This window comes from Brachypodium distachyon, chromosome 2, assembly GCF_000005505.3.
Source record: "Brachypodium distachyon strain Bd21 chromosome 2, Brachypodium_distachyon_v3.0, whole genome shotgun sequence".
NCBI lineage: Eukaryota > Viridiplantae > Streptophyta > Magnoliopsida > Poales > Poaceae > Brachypodium > Brachypodium distachyon.
Genome location: NC_016132.3, coordinates 7,574,065 through 7,591,865, shown reverse-complemented (window position 1 = coordinate 7,591,865; position 17,801 = coordinate 7,574,065). Strand labels below are relative to the sequence as shown.

General features: G+C 44.7%; 2 protein-coding genes and 1 long non-coding RNA gene across 6 annotated transcripts; 1 reads left to right on the top strand and 2 right to left on the bottom strand.

Moving 5' to 3' along the window:
- Nucleotides 1-1,541: 1,541 nt before the first annotated feature.
- On the top strand, nucleotides 1,542-4,354 carry LOC100840406 (potassium transporter 6). Its single transcript, XM_024459142.1, has 5 exons — nucleotides 1,542-1,706; nucleotides 1,857-2,382; nucleotides 2,491-2,804; nucleotides 2,914-3,283; nucleotides 3,369-4,354. The coding sequence occupies exons 1-5, from the start codon at nucleotides 1,542-1,544 to the stop codon at nucleotides 4,187-4,189; spliced, it is 2,196 nt and encodes a 731-aa protein (XP_024314910.1). The 3' UTR covers nucleotides 4,190-4,354.
- Nucleotides 4,355-4,482: 128 nt separating this feature from the next.
- Nucleotides 4,483-8,877, bottom strand: LOC112270820. Of its 2 annotated transcripts, XR_002963303.1 has the most exons (4): nucleotides 8,739-8,877; nucleotides 7,157-7,337; nucleotides 5,753-6,485; nucleotides 4,483-4,926 (listed from the first exon to the last, which is right to left on the bottom strand). It is a non-coding gene; the product is annotated as an uncharacterized LOC112270820 (long non-coding RNA). The 2 variants fall into 2 exon arrangements; XR_002963302.1 differs by having other exon boundaries at nucleotides 5,753-7,337.
- A 3,622-nt stretch (nucleotides 8,878-12,499) lies between these two features.
- Nucleotides 12,500-14,846, bottom strand: LOC104582537 (beta-glucosidase 10). Of its 3 annotated transcripts, XR_002963301.1 has the most exons (4): nucleotides 14,693-14,846; nucleotides 14,552-14,574; nucleotides 14,070-14,160; nucleotides 12,500-12,923 (listed from the first exon to the last, which is right to left on the bottom strand). XR_002963301.1 is itself a non-coding variant. In XM_024459147.1 (3 exons), exons 1-3 carry the CDS (start codon nucleotides 14,838-14,840, stop codon nucleotides 12,740-12,742), a joined length of 423 nt encoding a protein of 140 aa, XP_024314915.1. In that variant the 5' UTR covers nucleotides 14,841-14,846; the 3' UTR covers nucleotides 12,500-12,739. The 3 variants fall into 3 exon arrangements, 1 of the variants encoding a protein (XP_024314915.1); XR_002963300.1 differs by having other exon boundaries at nucleotides 14,070-14,574; XM_024459147.1 differs by lacking the exon at nucleotides 14,552-14,574.
- Between the last annotated feature and the right edge of the window lie 2,955 nt (nucleotides 14,847-17,801).

The window sequence follows — 17,801 nt, the reverse complement described above, 5'->3', positions numbered from 1 at the left end:
TGCCTTGACCTGCTACCATTTTGTACCTTTTCTACCTGTAGAATGTCAGAAATGGTTGCGTCGACTATGACACATTGCGGCCGTTGCGAATATGCCATATGTGTATATATAGGAAGCTGGTGGAGAATGCACACGTACGGAGACGTTTGGATGGCACATATGTACACGAACTCCATTATGCATGACTTGCAAGGAGGTGTGGTCACCATGCGTGGTTAATTCTTTCTTGCCAGCTTCCAAGCGCTCTACCACCGTCGACGGTTTCACCACGGGACAAAGTGTTTCGCCAAAAATGCACGGGTAGTTGTTGCGTGAAACCACGAGCACCAACCATCTGAGCTTTGTATCGAGCCAAAAGTGCCGTCCAAATGAGGTCGTGGCAGAAGATAGATCAGCACCGGCAGAACGAGGAGCTAAAGACCAGACCAAGTGTCATTTTGTAACAAGGAGTGTATAGCATTGTGCCAGTTTGAATCATTGAGGTATGGAGATGGAATAGGGGAAATTAAACCAGATTTACCATGTGTGACCGTGCAGTGCACGTGCATTATTGGGTGGCGATGATGAAATTTAGGTTGTTTGGACCTGATGGCGACGTGGTGAGCTCAATGCACTAGCTGCAACATGCGAGGATGAGATGGTTGAAGGAGAGTACGTGGCACCTGTGGAGTGGGCGGAGACCTCGGAGCTGATGCAGTTGGACAGAAATCATGTGGAGCTAATCTTGGAGTGGGCGTGTTGTGTGAGAGTGACATACATGGGCTTAACAAGGATGCGCGTCGAGCGGAGACCATCGAAGGTAGCACATCGTGATTGGTCGAGGCAGGAAAGATCTGAATCTTTGCGTAAGGTTGTTGGATCGATGAAGGATTTTCTGTTACCATTTTTTGCCTCAACTTTCAAAACCTTTATGCTAGCTTTCCAAAACTTTCTCCCAAACTTCCAGAACAAATCTGCGAACACTAAAATTAGTTCCCAAACTTTTGATAAATCTCAACTAAAATTTCAACCATTTGCTTATTTCTCCTAACTTCCAACATTATTCACCCAAACTTCCATTAATATATATCAGCTTTCGAAAATATTCCTCTTAACTTTCACTAATTTTGACCAAAATTTTGTGCGGAATCTTTGCCCAAACTTTAGCACAATTTGATATGCCATCTGTAAAAAATAATAGAGAAAAGCTTCCAACTAATTACTATATAAAAAAACTTCCAAAATTATGTCAATGAACTTGGCACGCAATTGTGAGAGAAGCCAATGTTGATTTGAGTTATTTTCTCTAGGTTGGATGGATCTGGTGAATAATGAGTTGCAGTCCAGTACGTACTATTTACTGTCTTTCTAAATTTTATTTAAGCAGCTGGATTTCCTTTCACCGATTAATATTATACGCGTCCTATTTATTGCGGCGTACGCGCTCACGCACAGCTAGTAGTAAGTCAAGGCCATATATTTGACGCCCCGCCGGGTCAAGCCTCTTTCTCGTCAGTCAGAAAAACCTCTTTCTCGGAGCGCTCGAGCGATAAGCCTCCTCCATGGAGCACCACCGTGCCAACGGCGACGTCGCCGTGCGGGTCTCCTCTGCGGGCTCCGACGGGATCCGCAGCCTGCCGGGCAGCGACGACGACGCCTCGGAGCGCGGCGGGCGCGCAATGAGGAGCTTCAGCCAGGCCTACAAGACGCGCCACCGCACACCACAGGCAAGTATATAGCAGTGCTCGATCTCGTCCGTGCTTGGATCTCCTGGTTCCTTCGTTGCATGGATGGAAATTATCAAATTACACAAGAATGATGGAACGGACGGCATCAACAATGGTGTACTGAATAAATTAACAACATGTACACAACAGATGTTCACGGCGTGGCAGACGGTGGTGCTGGCGTTCCAGTCGCTGGGCATCGTGTACGGGGACCTGGGGACGTCGCCGCTGTACGTGTTCCCGTCCATCGTCCTCCCGGCGCCCGGCGGCCCCGACGAGACGGACCTGCTGAGCATCCTCAGCCTCATCCTCTGGACGCTCACCCTCATGAGCCTCGTCAAGTACGTGCTGGTCGTGCTCCGCGCCGACGACCACGGCGAAGGCGGCACCTTCGCGCTCTACTCCCTCCTCCGCCAGCACATCTGCTTCAAGGGAGCCCGGATCACCCGGCTGCCCTCCGACGTCGACCTCAGCTTCCACAGCAAGATCGGCAAGAAGAAGGGGTCCTCTTGGGTCCATGCCTTCCTGGAGCGCAGCGGCACGGCGCAGTCCTGCATCACTTACACGGTTCTCCTTAGCACTTGCATGGTCATGGGCGACGGCGCGCTTACTCCTGCCATCTCCGTCCTCTCCGCCGTCCAGGGGATCCAGTCAAGATCTCCCAAAATCGAACAGAGTAATTACTTAGTACCAAATCTGTCTCGCGTACATTTTCTGTTCTTTTACCTCCTTCAGGTAGGTTCTGAAGACTGAATATTGATTGTGTGCATGCGTTGGGTTGCAGAGCACGTGGTGATGATGACGGTGGTGATCCTGCTGCTGCTGTTCCTGTTCCAGCAGCTGGGCACAAGCAGGGTGAGCTTCTCCTTCTCGCCGATCATGGTCGCCTGGTTCGCTTCCCTCTCCATGATCGGGATCTACAACATCGCCACGCATTACCCGCCGGTGCTCAAGGCCGTCTCGCCGCACTACATCTACTACTACTTCGCCAAGAACGGCTTCGTCGGATGGGAGCAGCTCGGCGCCGTCATCCTCTGCATCACGGGCGCCGAAGCCATGTTCGCTGACCTGGGCCACTTCAACAAGTCCTCCATCCAGGTACATGTTGGCTTGTGTCCTGTTTACCTGCATACGTAGTTATGTGTTAACTACTAGCAGTAGAGTGTCATACTAGGAATAATCTGTTTTTTTTGTGTGTGTTTTGCAGCTGGCCTTCTCGGTGTTGGTGTACCCGTCGCTGATCCTGGGCTACTCGGGGCAAACGGCGTACCTGATCAAGAACCCGGGCCACATGAGCACGGCGTTCTACAGCAGCATCCCGGAGCCGCTCTTCTGGCCGATGTTCGTGGTGGCGACGCTGGCGGCCATCGTGGCGAGCCAGTCGCTCATCTCCGCCAGCTTCTCCATCATCCGCCAGTCCATCGCGCTGGGCTGCTTCCCCCGGGCCACCGTCCGCCACACCTCCGACAGGTACGAGGGCCAGGTCTACTGCCCCGAGATCAACTACCTCCTCATGGCCCTCTGCGTCCTCATCACCGTCGGCTTCCAGGGCGGCCCCCAGATCGGCCAAGCCTTCGGTACGAACCAATCAATTCAATTCATCACTGCAATTTGATCGATGATCACAGGGGAAATTAAAGAAACTGATGCTTCATTTGGCAGGTGTTGCGGTGATCTGGGTGATGCTGATCACGACGGCGCTGATGACGGTGGTGATGGTCGTGATCTGGGAGGTGCGCGCGGTGTGGGCGGCGGCCTTCTTCCTGGTCTACCTGGCCATCGAGGGGATGTACATGAGCTCGCTGATGACCAAGCTGGGGCAGGGTGGCTGGGTGCCCTTCGCCATCTCGGCCTTCTTCCTCGCCATCACACTTTCCTGGACCTACGGCCGGAAGAAGAAGAGCGAGTACGAAGCCAAACACATGGTGGGCATCGAGGAGCTGTCGGCCATGGTGGTGAAGAATCGCGCGTCCAGGGTGCCCGGGGTCTGCGTCTTCTTCACGGACCTCGTCAACGGTGTACCCCCCATCGTGCGCCACTACGCCGAGCACACGGGCTGCCTCCGCGAGCTGCTGGTCTTCGTCACCGTCAGGACGCTTCCCGTGCGGTCCGTGCTCCCCGAGGAGCGGTTCCTCGTCGAGCTGCTGCCGTCGGCCGGGGTGTACAGGTCCGTGGTGCAGTACGGGTACATGGACAAGCAGGAGGTGGAATTAGTCGGGGGCGAGTTCCTCGACTCGGTGTTTGCGGCGCTCAAGGCCGTCGCCGGAGACGAGGACGAAGCCCGGATGATGGAGCTCGCGCGGAAGAGCGGCGTCAGCATCGTGGTTGGGAGGACTATCCTGGCGGCCGGCACAGGGCAGGGGTGGTTCAAGCGCTTCGTCCTGGACAACTTCTACCGATTCCTGCAGAAGAACTTCAGATCCGCGCTCGACATCGATCACGCCAACACCCTGCAGGTCGGGATTCGCTACAACATAGAGTAGTTGAGGAGTGTGCTTATGACTATGAGCATTGTGTACTGGCCAACATGTTCGTTTGCAAAGTTCCTGAACGGATTATTTGTCATTTGTTGGGTGTTGTGAACTTGTGATAGCTTAATTTATGTGCTGCTACGTGCAGAATTTATTTATCAGTTATAGCCCTCGAAACAATATTTACAGTGACCAAATCCTTTTAGCTTACCAACAAGTGGCAAGTTGCAGTTAGAAAATACAGTGTGATCTATCAGCCCCATCCACTTCGCATTGCTCTATATTCAGCTTTCGTGCGTGCAACAGAACTCAAAGTATTGCAGGGTGTACATTTCTGTAAGCATCGATAACACGGCCACCATACTAGGTACATTGTGGTCTAAAGACAATAAAACCTGAAAGAGCAGAGGAATTTGGTAAACGAAATTCACAAGAATCAGCTCAACTCCCCAAGGAATCGGAGAAAACAAAACCCCACATTCCAAAAGAGGCCTTAAATTATGTCTCATAACAACACTGCCAATGTAGTCTAAAACACCACACATCCACAGCTAGTGATTTGAAAATCTCTCCGTGTGCCTTGAGTCTCTTGTGCCTTTCAGAAAATCTGCGTACCAGATCGCAGAGCTCCTTGGATACCTCTTCAGATCCTTGTCAGCGAAGTCCACGTAAAAGAGTGCCGGACGCTGAGTAGTTCATACATGTCCATCAGTGACCACACGAAACAGCCCCTGGTGTTTGAACCATTCCTGTGAATAAAATGTCACTTCAGGTTATTACCAGGTCAACGAGTCTTCCATTACGCGAAAGAAACAAAAACGTTCCTTTGCCACCAAGCTTTGCACTTGTATCATTTTTGCCATTGCTTATTTGGTTTCTGTCTCCATGAGCGATCAAAACAGTACAAAATGGCAAAAACAGATGAATTGGGTATGTCCATGCACATCTTCTTTAGAGGGCACTATATCGACTGACCATCATTTTGTCACATTTTGGATAACCAATAATAGATATACGGAGTAGTACTCTTTTTTCAGATCATGACCGGGTCCCACTATTATATAATAGTACTTCTTATGAACAATATTGTTAGTAGTGCAAGACCTGGTTTCATAAACAAAACTGCTACTTGTATCGTAGAATGAACTTGGGTGGAAAAGGATGTTCATATGCTTCACAGTATGCATCTACGTAATAGCAGGACACACCGAAGACGGAACCAGAGACACACAAATAGATCGTTTCTCTTCAGTCTGCTTACATGTTCCGAGTTATATAATCTTCTAGCCCGAGCAGTCGAGCACGACTAGCCCCATAATCCTGTTCTTGTATAAAAAGGAATGTGATGCCAAAAATTACAATATATATTATGATTAGAGTGTCCCAGAATGCATCTACGCCATACAATTAGTCCATGTTTCATGCAGTAGGGCACTGGCTTTATGATTGACATAGAGAACATCTGGTACAACTATTGATGCACACCTTTTGTTTTATATCAAATTAAATGATTTGAATTTCCTATAGTTCAACAAGGCCAACTGCCGAATCATTTAGAGAGAGATGTAAAACTACCTGATAGCAGCAAGTAGTCTTCTAAGGTGTTCACTTAAGAACTCCACCCTAGGGCCATCATCAAATACCACATCTTAACGCATTGGATATCCTAGATTTGTACAAAATTTCAAGTCATGCCGAAGTGTTTATCGAAAACGAAATATTTGGCACTGATAAGTCTGAGCCTGGATATTTAGACAAAATATGCACATGTTCCTGTAGCACCATGGAAAAGCTTATGGAAAGCTCATAATATTGGCTAAAACACACAATCCTACATTGTATGGACATCATATCAGTATAATGCATTAAAAGGTATATCAAGCTGTGCCTCCTGTGACTCTGTTAGGATATTCACCGGTGATGTTGGCCTTTGTTGCTTATCTGTGGATTTTTCATGTTGGCTTGTTCTGGCCTTTGTTGCTTACCTGTACTTGGCTGAGATGGTGGATGCTATCCTTGTAGCTGGTAAACCCAGCAGACATATTTGCTTTCCATAAAGCTGGGCGAAAGCCTTTTTCTAAAATAAATAAAAATAATGGCACAATACTTGCCATTTTCATGGATATAGATAGGACGATTACCATAAGAGTGCTTCAAATATTCAAGCACTTCCTCAAGACCATAATCCAGCTCATGGAACTGAGTAGTGAGTAGCACTACAAGTCAGCACATTGCTATTATACATTTAGGATGTAAGAAAATACTTACTGCAAAGTTTCTCTTACCCCAGTAGTAGAATTGGTTTTAACTGCCAAATAGAAATCATGAACTAAAATTAAAATATGATAAAAGTTCAAATATGGATTTAAAGTACAGAGATAAACAGTAAAAGAAATCTTGGTGCAAGACAACTCCTGGCAGTATCTATTAAACTGTGGAATAAATTGTGTTGTCCATACACTTATGCACTTGTCTTAGTCCAGAACATGCAAATAACTTTCTCGGTGCCCTAAACTCGCATCCTTTGCACAACTGGTTGCCTTGTTCACTAACAGATATTGCTGAAATGGGTTATGACATGGCAATGAATTCGAGAACATGCAAACCACCACCTGGATCAAACCTCAAGCACCAACAAGGCCAAAGTGCCCGCCGAATTCGACATCAAGGCCTCAGTTGACCACTTGACCCTGTATTTACATCGCACCTCCTGAAGACCTTGCTGGCCACCTCACCCAAATTGAGCGGTGGTGCTGAACTAATTTTGCTTAGATTTCTAGACCAATTGGGGACAAGACCACAAGTAGTAAATAAATTTACTTATGAGTAATCATAGAGTAGCAGTGGGGTTAAAAAAATCCATTTGCGATAAATGGTGGAAAGTATATTAAAGTTAGTAAAACAAAATCTACTGTGCCAATAAATTCAATAAAAACAATAGTGATTGAATCACCAGATAACAGCATGGAGGAAACTCACGTATTTCTTTAGCAGATATATCAGCTATGATATTTCTTTTCTTGCTAGGAGCATCCTGCGGATCATCCTTCACATACATTACTTTGTAGTAATTGACAGCTACTTTGTAGTAGTAATTGACTAGTTGCTCAGATTGGTTTCGAGAAATCTTCGGCAACTTGGAGCCAGTGTTCTCCTAGTCCTACATCACAAGTGGGTAATCTCTATAATAAAGAGGATCCAAAAACCTTATTAAAAAGAGGGCTAACGCTTGTTCACTGTTTTAAATGCATGACCACATTTAAAATTACAAAAATCAAACATAAATAATAGGAAGGCAGTGGCTATACTTGCGGAGTTATTTCTCCGGTCTTAGTTTTGAAGTTATCTAACGTGCACTGCAAATATACCGAGAATAGTAAGAAGAGAAACCTAATTGAAGATAACAATAACATTACAAGCCATAGCAGGAAGTAAAATCACAGAAAACCCTCTAGTATGTACAACCCTTGAAAATCTGATATTGGAACGAAATATTTATTTAAAATTTAGATTGAACAGTTACATGCCAAATATAAGTACACAGTAACAACAAATTGTTACAGTTTGAATAACATACTGTTCACAATTTAATCTGCATCAATTTATTTATTTTACAAAATGCATGTGGACATATTTTTGCACCAAGTTTTCCAAGGATACTTGTTATAGCATGATAATTACACATGATTTTTTAAATGCATCTCAAATATATGGCGAGAATACACCCAGGTGGAGATAAGCATTTTTTAACACATACTCCTAAGCATATGATTTTTTTTAAAAAAAAACTGTATTTACATACTCCCTCCGATCCATATTACTTGTCGAAATATAACATGTTTCTAGATACTTTTTAGGCATACATACATCCATATTTGAGCAAATTTGAGACAATTAATATTGATCGGAGGGAGTATTAAAAAGGCCTCCCCTAGAATAGCATACTGGACTAGTTGTACTTTTAATACCATACAACAGTTGTATGGTACTGAAGTAGATGTACTCTTTACAGGCCTATTTCAAGTCCTAAGGGTTTCATGGACACTATTAAATAACATACTCTTCTCCCTCGTACATTATCTGTGCTACAGAGAGATAAAAACAGTAATTTTCAACAAGTTCAAGAGAAGGTTGCAGTGTCACAAATTCAAGATACATTGGATGATGTATGGAGCACAAAGCTAATGCCATCTTTGGTGAGCAGGCCGTTAAAAGGTTTCTCATCTTCGCTAGAATCTTTTTTGATAGGGCAAAGCATATCCAACTAGGTAAAAAAGGCCAATCAATATAGCACGGGATAATTATCGACCTACCAGCCCGAGTAGAAGGCTTGTGCTCTTTTAGATGCAGCTTTATCTTCCGTTGAGTTTGTAATACATATTCATGCCAGTACTAGTTGATTTGCCCAACACTTTGTGGCTTATAAGCAAAAAATTAAAAGCCACATTTAAGTCTAACTAAACAGGATCTAATATCCCTAGGCCGAGGGAGGAGAAGGACTAGGAGGAGGGGGGCCAGGGAGGAGGAAGCACCGGGAGGAGGAGGGTGGGGAGAGGCCTACCTGCGTCGCCGCCGCCGCCGCCGGCGTGAATCGCTGCCTCGCTGCGGGCGGGTCTCGCCGTCTCGTCTCCTCCCGGCTCCCGACCTCGCTCGCGCTTTCGCTGTTTCTGTTCGAACCGGTACGCGGGACCAATTCCAGGCAAAACCGAGGGGAACCCCTCCGTATTTGAGACTCTCCGTATTGAGGGACCATGCGCGGAATCGGTGAATAAACCGCGGCAACATAGAGGATTAGGGTTCGGCGGCGGAATCATGGCGTGCGTGGAGGAGGAGGAGGACGGCTGGTTTATGGAGCCTCTCTTTCACGACTTCCCGGGGCTATTTCCCCATAAGGATGCCGAGGAGGAGGCGCAGCGTCAGCGCATGGAGGCGGCGCGTCTGCGCAAGGAGGCGGAGCAGGCGAGGAAGCAGGAGGAAAGGCGGCGGCGAGCCTCGGGGCACCGTGAAGTGATGAATTCAATCCTCGAGTACGACCCCAAGACTGGGCGCGAGGTGTACACCCGCTACTGCTTCACCGACTTCTCCGTATTCGACATCGACGAGGAGTGTAAGTATTGTTAATGAAATCTCCTCCTATAATTTATCAACTGAGCACTAGATCAATTAGTGAGTAGAAAGAGAGAGAGTGACAGAGAAAGAAGCCTTCATGCGCCCAGGCTTTCCGCACTGAAAGCATGTCCATTCTCCAAAATTTATCATCTGCCCATGTGGTTTTGTAGTCTCGCTAGCAAGCAATGCAGATCTTCCATGACTAACACCTGCACCTCCAATTTCCTCCAATTTCAGTCTTGTTTCTTCACTTATTACGGCAGATATTGCCTGTTCTAAGTTCGGTAGCTTGCCACTACCATACAAAGCTGCTGACCTGGGCTCAAACTTAGAATTGAGACCATTTAGAAAGTCTCTTACGTGCCTTCTCTCAATCCAATTGTTATATTTCTCAACACACTTGCCTCACTCCATACCAATTGGATCATAGAACTCCAAATCAGTCCACAACCTCTTCATTCTGACACAGACTCCACCACGGTTCTCTCCCCCTGGTTCAAATCCTGAAGTTCACTCTGAATTTTGCGGGCCAACATTTCATTGCCAACACCTGAATAAGTGCCCTTCAATAGCCTCCAAATTTCTGATCCTTCCTTGATTCTTTCAACTTGTTTAGCAATTTGAGGAGATATAGAGCTGAGTAACCAAGCTCTTACTAAAGCATTGCTTGTCTTCCACCTCTGACCTTCTTTGGACTCCTCATCCTCTGGTTTCTCAGTTGTGCCCAACACGTAGCCCTCTAACTTTCTTGAAACCAAAATGGCCTCAGCATGTTCTGCCCAGCTTTTGAGTAATTCTCAGCTCCTTCCAGTTTGACAAGCGGCATTTGCAGTGGATGAACATCTTCCTTGGCTTCAAACTCAGGTCTTGAGCTCTCCCCCCGTGTTTGCAAATGGCATCAAACAGAAACCTGTGCTTCCCATCCATTGCCTGAAGTACAGCAGCCAACTCCTTTGCTGCTATGTTACATGGTACGGGGATATGAATACGGGGATACGGGAAAACGGCACTTTTTTAAAATACACTTACGGGGATACGGCTATTATATATGTATAAATACATAGAAAATGGAAAAGCAGGGCTCTGCCACAGAAACTGATATAGGTCACGGCGAGAGGAGTCGATGCGTACGTGATATTCTTTTAGTCCAGTCAATTTCCATCGAGCAAGTCTTCTAATGGGCCACCGATCAAGTCTAACAGGCCTTTATGTATCCCTGAGTATCTCCCGTGCGTACCCCAGCTAGCCTTTTCCTATTTTCTAAAATTAAAAAAGGGCTAACTGAGGACATGCGTATCCTAGCCGTTCTGTGCGTATCCCCGTTCTGAGTACGTTTTCTGCACTGATACGGCAGGTCTTTGCCGTATCCATGCAACATAGCTTTACTGTAACCCCAGAATCAGATCCCGATTGATCACCCATTTTTGCAAAATACTCTCAATGCAAGCAGTAGCAACTTACTCCCAGACCTGCACAATCCCTGGTTTGGACTTAGAAGATTCAGGAAACATTCTTTCGGTCAAGATAGTCTCCTCCGATAGAGGCTTCCCCATCAATGTTTATGGCACTATCATCGTGAGAGACAGCATTGACCACAAGTGCATATATCTTTTCAACCGTAGTAAGGAGGATTACCAGACTATCAACTCAGAGGTATGTCTTTGCTTCAAAATCTCTGTTGAAGTACAAGGTGGTTGTTGTCGAGCATGTGCATCTTGATTCCATTGACTTTACGACTATTGCATATTGTTGTTGCATGCTTTAGTGATATTTGGATGAACATACTCTAATCTTTAGCGACTTTTTTCGTAGGAAGAAAGTTTGATTTTGACTGGCCCGGGTCGAGGTTTGGTGTTACTCGATTTCCTATATGTAGAGATAAATCTCAAAGTCAAGGTTGACGAAAGACTCCAGGCCAGCAAATCAGTAAGGGCTTCGTAAGTATGGATGGACGAGTGCAACCTAGAGATGAGAAGGTTAATGTTGGTAGTGTAAGTCTCAAAAGCTGGTTTAGCATTGTGGAGGTGAGGTATGCAACGATTCTGAATGCAGTGGAGGCCACCTTCGAGATCGAGATACTCAAGGGTCATTTCTGTGGAGAGATCAAAGCTGGCATTGAGGGTGTTGAAGAGAAGATTGTGATCCATAGTAGCACGGAAGATGGCGTCGTTACTCGTGGTGACAGAACGGTTATCAAGTTGCGGCGCCGTGTCATGACCATCTGTCTGGACAGAATGCTCACATTTGAGTTTGTTAGCGAGGGTTGCCGTCTGTGTGGTGGTGCTCCTAAGGCTACTAGTGAATGGAAAGTGGATTTCACACCACAACGCCGAGGTGACGAGGAAGCAAAAGTAACTTATGGTGCTGGTAACTTTCTAGTGAAGGTTGTCTGGTCCATGATGGACCTATTGGACCGTAGTCCAGTTGCTTAAGCTAAGTTGCGATGTAATAAACTAAGTGTTGTGTCTCTGTCTACTGCAACAAATAGTTGGATGCTCTGGCATGATATTTGTATCTCTTGGCACCTTACCCTGCATCGGTGTTATACGGACAACAATTATGTTTGCATATGTACTCTCAAATGTCATATTTTCCACTTGTAACACTGGAAGCCAAGCTCTTTATTAGTTGAAGCATATGAGCAATCTGGCTAATATGGTTTGTACATTTCCTCGTCAAAAGTATTTCTTTTAAAAGGGGGCCAAAGCTTTGACCTACTCTATTAATTAAAAAAGAAAAGAATTGCCCGGTTAATAGATGGAAAACCGGGCAAACACCGTCACAAGAAAACAACATGCGAACAACTCCTAAAGCATGCTACTCCCTGATCATCTAGACAGATCAACAAATTCTCAGTGTGCTATGACTGCTAACTGCCGATACATGAACAAAGACCTCGGACCGAGAACCAAATTAGGCTCATCCATCAAGAAGTTGTGGACGTCTTGTGACACTGCTCTTTCTCAGTCGACGATCATAGAGCCATCGTGTTAAGATTTTATCATCATTTGTATTTGTACGAATGAATCTTAATGATATGAGTTATTTTTTAGTCGTCTTAGAAATAGCAAAACCCCGGCATCTGCATCTAAGAAATGCATACAGTCATAAGGGTGTTGTAGCTAGGATCATAGCTAGCGAGGAGAAGCCCAACCTTACGATAAGTTCGTCAAAATCTGCAGCCACGACCGCTCTTCTTGCTCCTCCGTCCACTTAGAAAAAGAAGTAAATTTCATGAAACCACGCATTTTGTGTCATTTTTCTCACAGAACCACAGTTAACGCTAATTGTCTCAATGAACCACCTCTTTTCGGACAAAGCTTCTAAAAAAACCCTAGGTCCCTAATCCGTCAGTTTAGGCCATTTGACGGGCTTTCTAACATGTGGGTCCAACAGTCAGTTTCCACGTGTGCACTCGAGCCAAAATCACTTGCTCTAGGTCGGTCCAATCAATCAAGCATGGCAAATGATTCGGGCCTGAGTGGACACGGGCCAGATCGCAGAGCTCCTTGGATACCTCTTCATATCCTTGTCAGCAAAATCCACGTAATAGAGTCCATAGGTGTCCCGGACACTGAGTAGTTCATACAAGTCCATCAACGACCACACGAAATAGACCCTAGTGTTTGAGCCATTCCTGTGAAAAAAATGTTACTTCAGGTTATTACCACGTCAATGAGTTCCATTACAAGAAAGAAAAAGTTTCAAATTTCCACCACTGGTTTTTGTCTCCATGAGCGATCTAAACAGTACAAAATGGCAAAAAACAGATGAGTTGGGTATGTTCATGCGCTATCTTCTTCAGAGACTCTTGACACTATCGACTGATCATCATTTCGTCACATTTTGGATAACCAATAATGGACACAGTACTCTCTCTTTTTTCAGCCGACGATCAGATTCCACTATTATACAGTAGAGTACTTTTTATGAATAATATTGTTAGTAGTGCAAAAAAGGGACTCGGTCTCATAAACAAAACTGTTACTTGTATTGTAGGCTATTTAGTTCCAAAAACCAAAGCACACATTTTCCATTATGAAGAGAATGAACTTGGGCAGAAAAGGATGTTCATACACTTCACAGTGTGCATCTATGCAATTGCAGGACACACAGAAGCAGAGACTCACACAAAAAGATCATTTCTCCTCAGTTTGCTTACATGTTCCCAATTATAGATCTTCTAGCATGACTAGCCCCGTAATCCTGTTCTTGTATAAAAAGTACATGTTGCCAAAAATTACAATAACACTATAATTAGAGTGTCCCTATTGCATCTACACCATACAATTACTCCATGTTTCATGCAGCAGGGCACTAGCTTTATTATTGACTGACATAGAGAACATCTAGTACAAATTATTGATGGACACCGTTTGTTTTATATCCTGTTAAATGATTTGAGTTTCCTATAATTAAACAAGGCCAACTGCCAAATCATTTACAGCTCGTTTGGCACCCATCATTTGGGCATAGAATTGTAATTCATTTTGAATTCCAAAAAACAACTTGTTTGGTTGGCACGGAATTAGCCACAGGAATTCAATCTCAAATTCCATGGAATCACACTATAACTAGCCTCAATTTCTCTCTAAAAAAAAGCCATCATTTCTTTAGAATTGTCTCTCACTCTTCAATTCCATGTGGTAGACAAACATGATTTTTCAACCCGGAATTCAAATTCAACCAAATGAAATTCCATCAAAAATTGGATTTCATTTCATTTTGATCAAATGAAATGAATTCTTGGTTGCCAAACAAGCTGTTAGAGAGAAATGTATACCTGACAGCAGTAAGTAGGCTTCTAAGGTTTTCACTTAAGAACTCCACCCTAGGGCCATCATCAAATACCACATCTTGATGCATTGGGTATCCTGGAGTTGAACAATTTTTGCAAGTCATGCCAAAGTATATATAAAAAAAAAAAATTGGCACTGATAAGTCTGGATATAATATTTAGACAAAATGTGCACATGTTACTGTAGCACTACGGAATGTTTTAGGCAAAGCTCATAATAATGGCTTAAAATGCACAATTCTCCATTGTACTTCAATTGGACATGATACATTGAAAAGGTATACACAGCTGCCAAATCAACAAACTAATCTGTCATTAATAATAATTGCAAAATACTTACCATTTTCATGGATATAGATAGGAAGATTAGCATAAGAGTGCTTCAAATATTCAAGCGAGTAGCTACAAGTTAGTACATCGCTATTCTACATTTAAGGTGTAAGAACATAATGCAAAGTTTCTCTTACCCCAGTGGTAGAATTGGTTTTAACTGCCAAAGAGAAATCATGAATTAAGTTAAAATATGATAAAAATTCAATGTGGATTTAAGGTACAGAGAAACAATGAACGGGAAATCTAAGTAGGGCACGTGCCCAACTTAGTCTTACCGTGCGGCGCCCTCTCCTGTGCGTATGATCTGCATCCGCGATTGATTGAGTACTCCGATCGATTAGTTTCTCTCGCTCTCCCATCCTCATCCCAAATCACCGACCACCACTCCAATCCACTGCTCCTGCGATGGCTCCCCAAATCCATCCCGTCTCCTCGGCGGCGACCTCTCGGCTCCCCGTCTCCATCCCGGCTCCTCGGCGCTGACCTCCCGGCTTCCCGGCGGCCACCTCCCGGCTACATACGCACCTAGCAGCCTCCCCCTATCTCCCTCGCCTCCCAACACTCGCATCTTTCACTCAAGCCGCATCATCTGCTCCTCCCCCGTCCAGCCGCTGAACCTTCATCCCGGCTCTTCTCATCCCTAACAAGAGGTGTTGTGTACTCACACACCCCCCCCCCCCCCCCCCCCCCGTCATCCAGATCGGCATCACAGCGACACATCTGGCACCCTGGCCCACACGTGATTGAACAGGGAAGTGATTCTGGGAGGAAGATGACGGCTGCATGTCGAGGAGCAATTGGGCGTTGATGGCTGGAGGATGTCCTGACGACGACGAGCGTCTAACATGCGTGAGGAGGTTCCAAGAGAGCTCACTTTCTTCCCGTATGCAAAGCCCAATGGGACTGTTGTTTCTTCAATTTCTCGATCTCTCAGGCTCTCGCGTGATGTAAGCAGTTTCTGTTTTGAAATTGTGTTCCTTGTTTTGCTTGTAAACCAGATAAGCACTACTGAATTTCATGTTGCAGCAATGGGTGGTGTCTGTGTTTGTGTATGCATTAATCTTGATTAATTCCTGAGGACATGCTCCTAATGGCAGGTTACTGGACACAGAGACTACAATAGTGATTTCAAACTCATTTGTCCTGGATATCATGATGAAGTGATGCTTGTGCTTGCCTGCCATATGAAATACACAGATTTCCTCTCAGTTCTTGTTTTGTGCGAATCAAATTAGCTGATCAAATGTTGACATGGTAATCAAGTGATGTTAATATGTAATCATGTAGGCATAATTTGGTAAACACGTGACTATTACCTGACAGTCAAGTGATATCAACCTGGTAACCACGTGACTATTACCTGGTAATCAAGTGATATTAATATGGTAATCATGTGGTCATAATCCAGTAGAACATGAGATTTCAAAAATAATCTGGTAAACATGTGACTATTAACTGGTAATCATATGATATTAACATGGTAATCATTTGATCATAATCTGGTAAACAAGTGACCAACCATAGCTTGATTAGTTTGGCCGAAAAAATTAGTCAAAACATCTCGACATGGGATCTAACTTTGTAGATCTCGGCGTAGTAAAAATGAGGCATATATTGGATGCACGGTTTAAGGGATAAAAGATTAAAAAAATCAAATGACAAGAATCTCATGATTTGATGTAAGCTAACCACGGCGAGATGCGGCCGCCACCGGCGAGCGTGGTGGTGGTGGATATAGATAACCTGGTAAGTCGAAATAGTTAATTTGGTAAACAGGAACAATTAACCTGGTAAGCAAGAACAATTAACCTGGTAAATAGAAATAGTTAAACTGGTAAACAGGACTCGATTAACCTGGTAAGCAAGAACAATTAACCTGGTAAATAGGAATAGTTAAACTGGTAAACAGGACTCAATTAACCTGGTATGCAAGAACAATTAACCTGGTAAGTAGTAGCCACATTTAACCTGATAAATAGGCTAGTTTAATGGGATAAATAGGCACAATTAAACTAGTATGTAGATGTGGATGAGCTGATAAGTAGGAGTAGATAATCTAAATAGTAGACACTATTAACTAGGTGAAGATAAGCCGGTAAATAGACATGGACAAGCTGATAAGTAGGTTGATAATTTGACAAGCAAACATAGATAAACCGGTAATATTGACAAGTCGGTAAATAGATATGCACAAGCGAGTAAGGACGGAAAATAAACCGCAAGTGTGTGATGATAAATCGACAAATGGACATAGTCAAACATGCAAGTATACTTTGCGACATATGCAGTAGTGCTACTTTTCTACAGGACAACTGGTTTGTATATTGATATTTATACGCATAAAAAAATATCTCTAACTCAACTTAGAAGAAGAAAATAGACGAAGCAGGCTGAAAGCCAAACAACTGACAGCTGCAGCTAGGCTAGGCAGCGGTTGTGCAGCTGGTTGGAGCCACTACGATCACGATCAGCTAATTGGTTTGGCTACAACGTGCCTGCTACAGCCCGGGCTTGCCTTCAGTACGTGTGCGCAGGGAAAGCGCGGCGTACGAACATGCGCAGGCAGCCGGGCAGGCGCTACGCGAACGAAGGACTGTGGCCTGTGGGGCGCCGCATGCTAAGTCAGCGTGGGCACGGTCGCCCATTAGTTCTGTTCAACAATGAAATATTACTTGGTGCAATACTCCTGGCAGTAACTATCAATCTGTGGAATATATTTTGTTGTCCATACACTTATGCAGTTATCTCAGTTAGCTCCAGAACATGCAAATAACTTTGTAGGCACCCTAAACTCGAATAGTTTGCACAACTGGTTGCTTTGTGGTTAGCTAACATATATTGCTGAAATGGGTTATGGTGTGGCAATGACTTGTCTCTAGGATTGGCATCTATCTTACCCTATCTGCATTACCCTCCAGCACCCCTCCCCCTCTCTCAACTCAACTCTGCACAGGCACGTCATCAGAGTTCGCCAGCACACTCCTTACCAAGTGTGATTGCCGTCATCCTTCAGCCAGACACTGATGTCCTCCATTCCTACCTCCTCCCCTCTGGTTCCCTATCCATCAATCACCTTTTCAATTCCATGTTCATGCAGTGCAGGAATGCCAAGAGCCTAAGAGATCTAAAGAGAGCATGTGAACCACTGTTTGGATCAAACCTCAAGCACCAACTAGGCCACAGTGCCTGCCGAATCCCACATCAAGGCCTCAGTTGAACACTTGACCCTGTCTTCACATTGCACCTCATGAAAACCTTGGTGGCCACCTTGTCAATTTGTGTGGTGGTGCTGAACTAATTTTGCTTAGATTTCTAGACCAATTGGCGACAAGGCCACAAGTAGTAAATAAATTTACTCATGAGTGATCATAGAGTAGCAATGGA

What these genes read in the sequence shown, in the direction of transcription:
- LOC100840406 (XM_024459142.1), top strand. Translation starts at nt 1,542, where the DNA reads ATGGAGCACCACCGTGCCAACGGCGACGTCGCCGTGCGGGTCTCCTCT. An exon ending in CGCGCCACCGCACACCACAG is followed by an intron (nt 1,707 to 1,856) that starts GCAAGTATATAG and finishes TGTACACAACAG; the next exon opens with ATGTTCACGGCGTGGCAGAC. An exon ending in CCAGATCGGCCAAGCCTTCG is followed by an intron (nt 3,284 to 3,368) that starts GTACGAACCAAT and finishes TTCATTTGGCAG; the next exon opens with GTGTTGCGGTGATCTGGGTG.
- LOC104582537 (XM_024459147.1), bottom strand. Translation starts at nt 14,840, where the DNA reads ATGGATTTGGGGAGCCATCGCAGGAGCAGTGGATTGGAGTGGTGGTCG. An exon ending in ACAGGAGAGGGCGCCGCACG is followed by an intron (nt 14,161 to 14,692) that starts GTAAGACTAAGT and finishes GTTCAACTCCAG; the next exon opens with GATACCCAATGCATCAAGAT. An exon ending in AGCCTACTTACTGCTGTCAG is followed by an intron (nt 12,924 to 14,069) that starts GTATACATTTCT and finishes TTTTTTTCACAG; the next exon opens with GAATGGCTCAAACACTAGGG.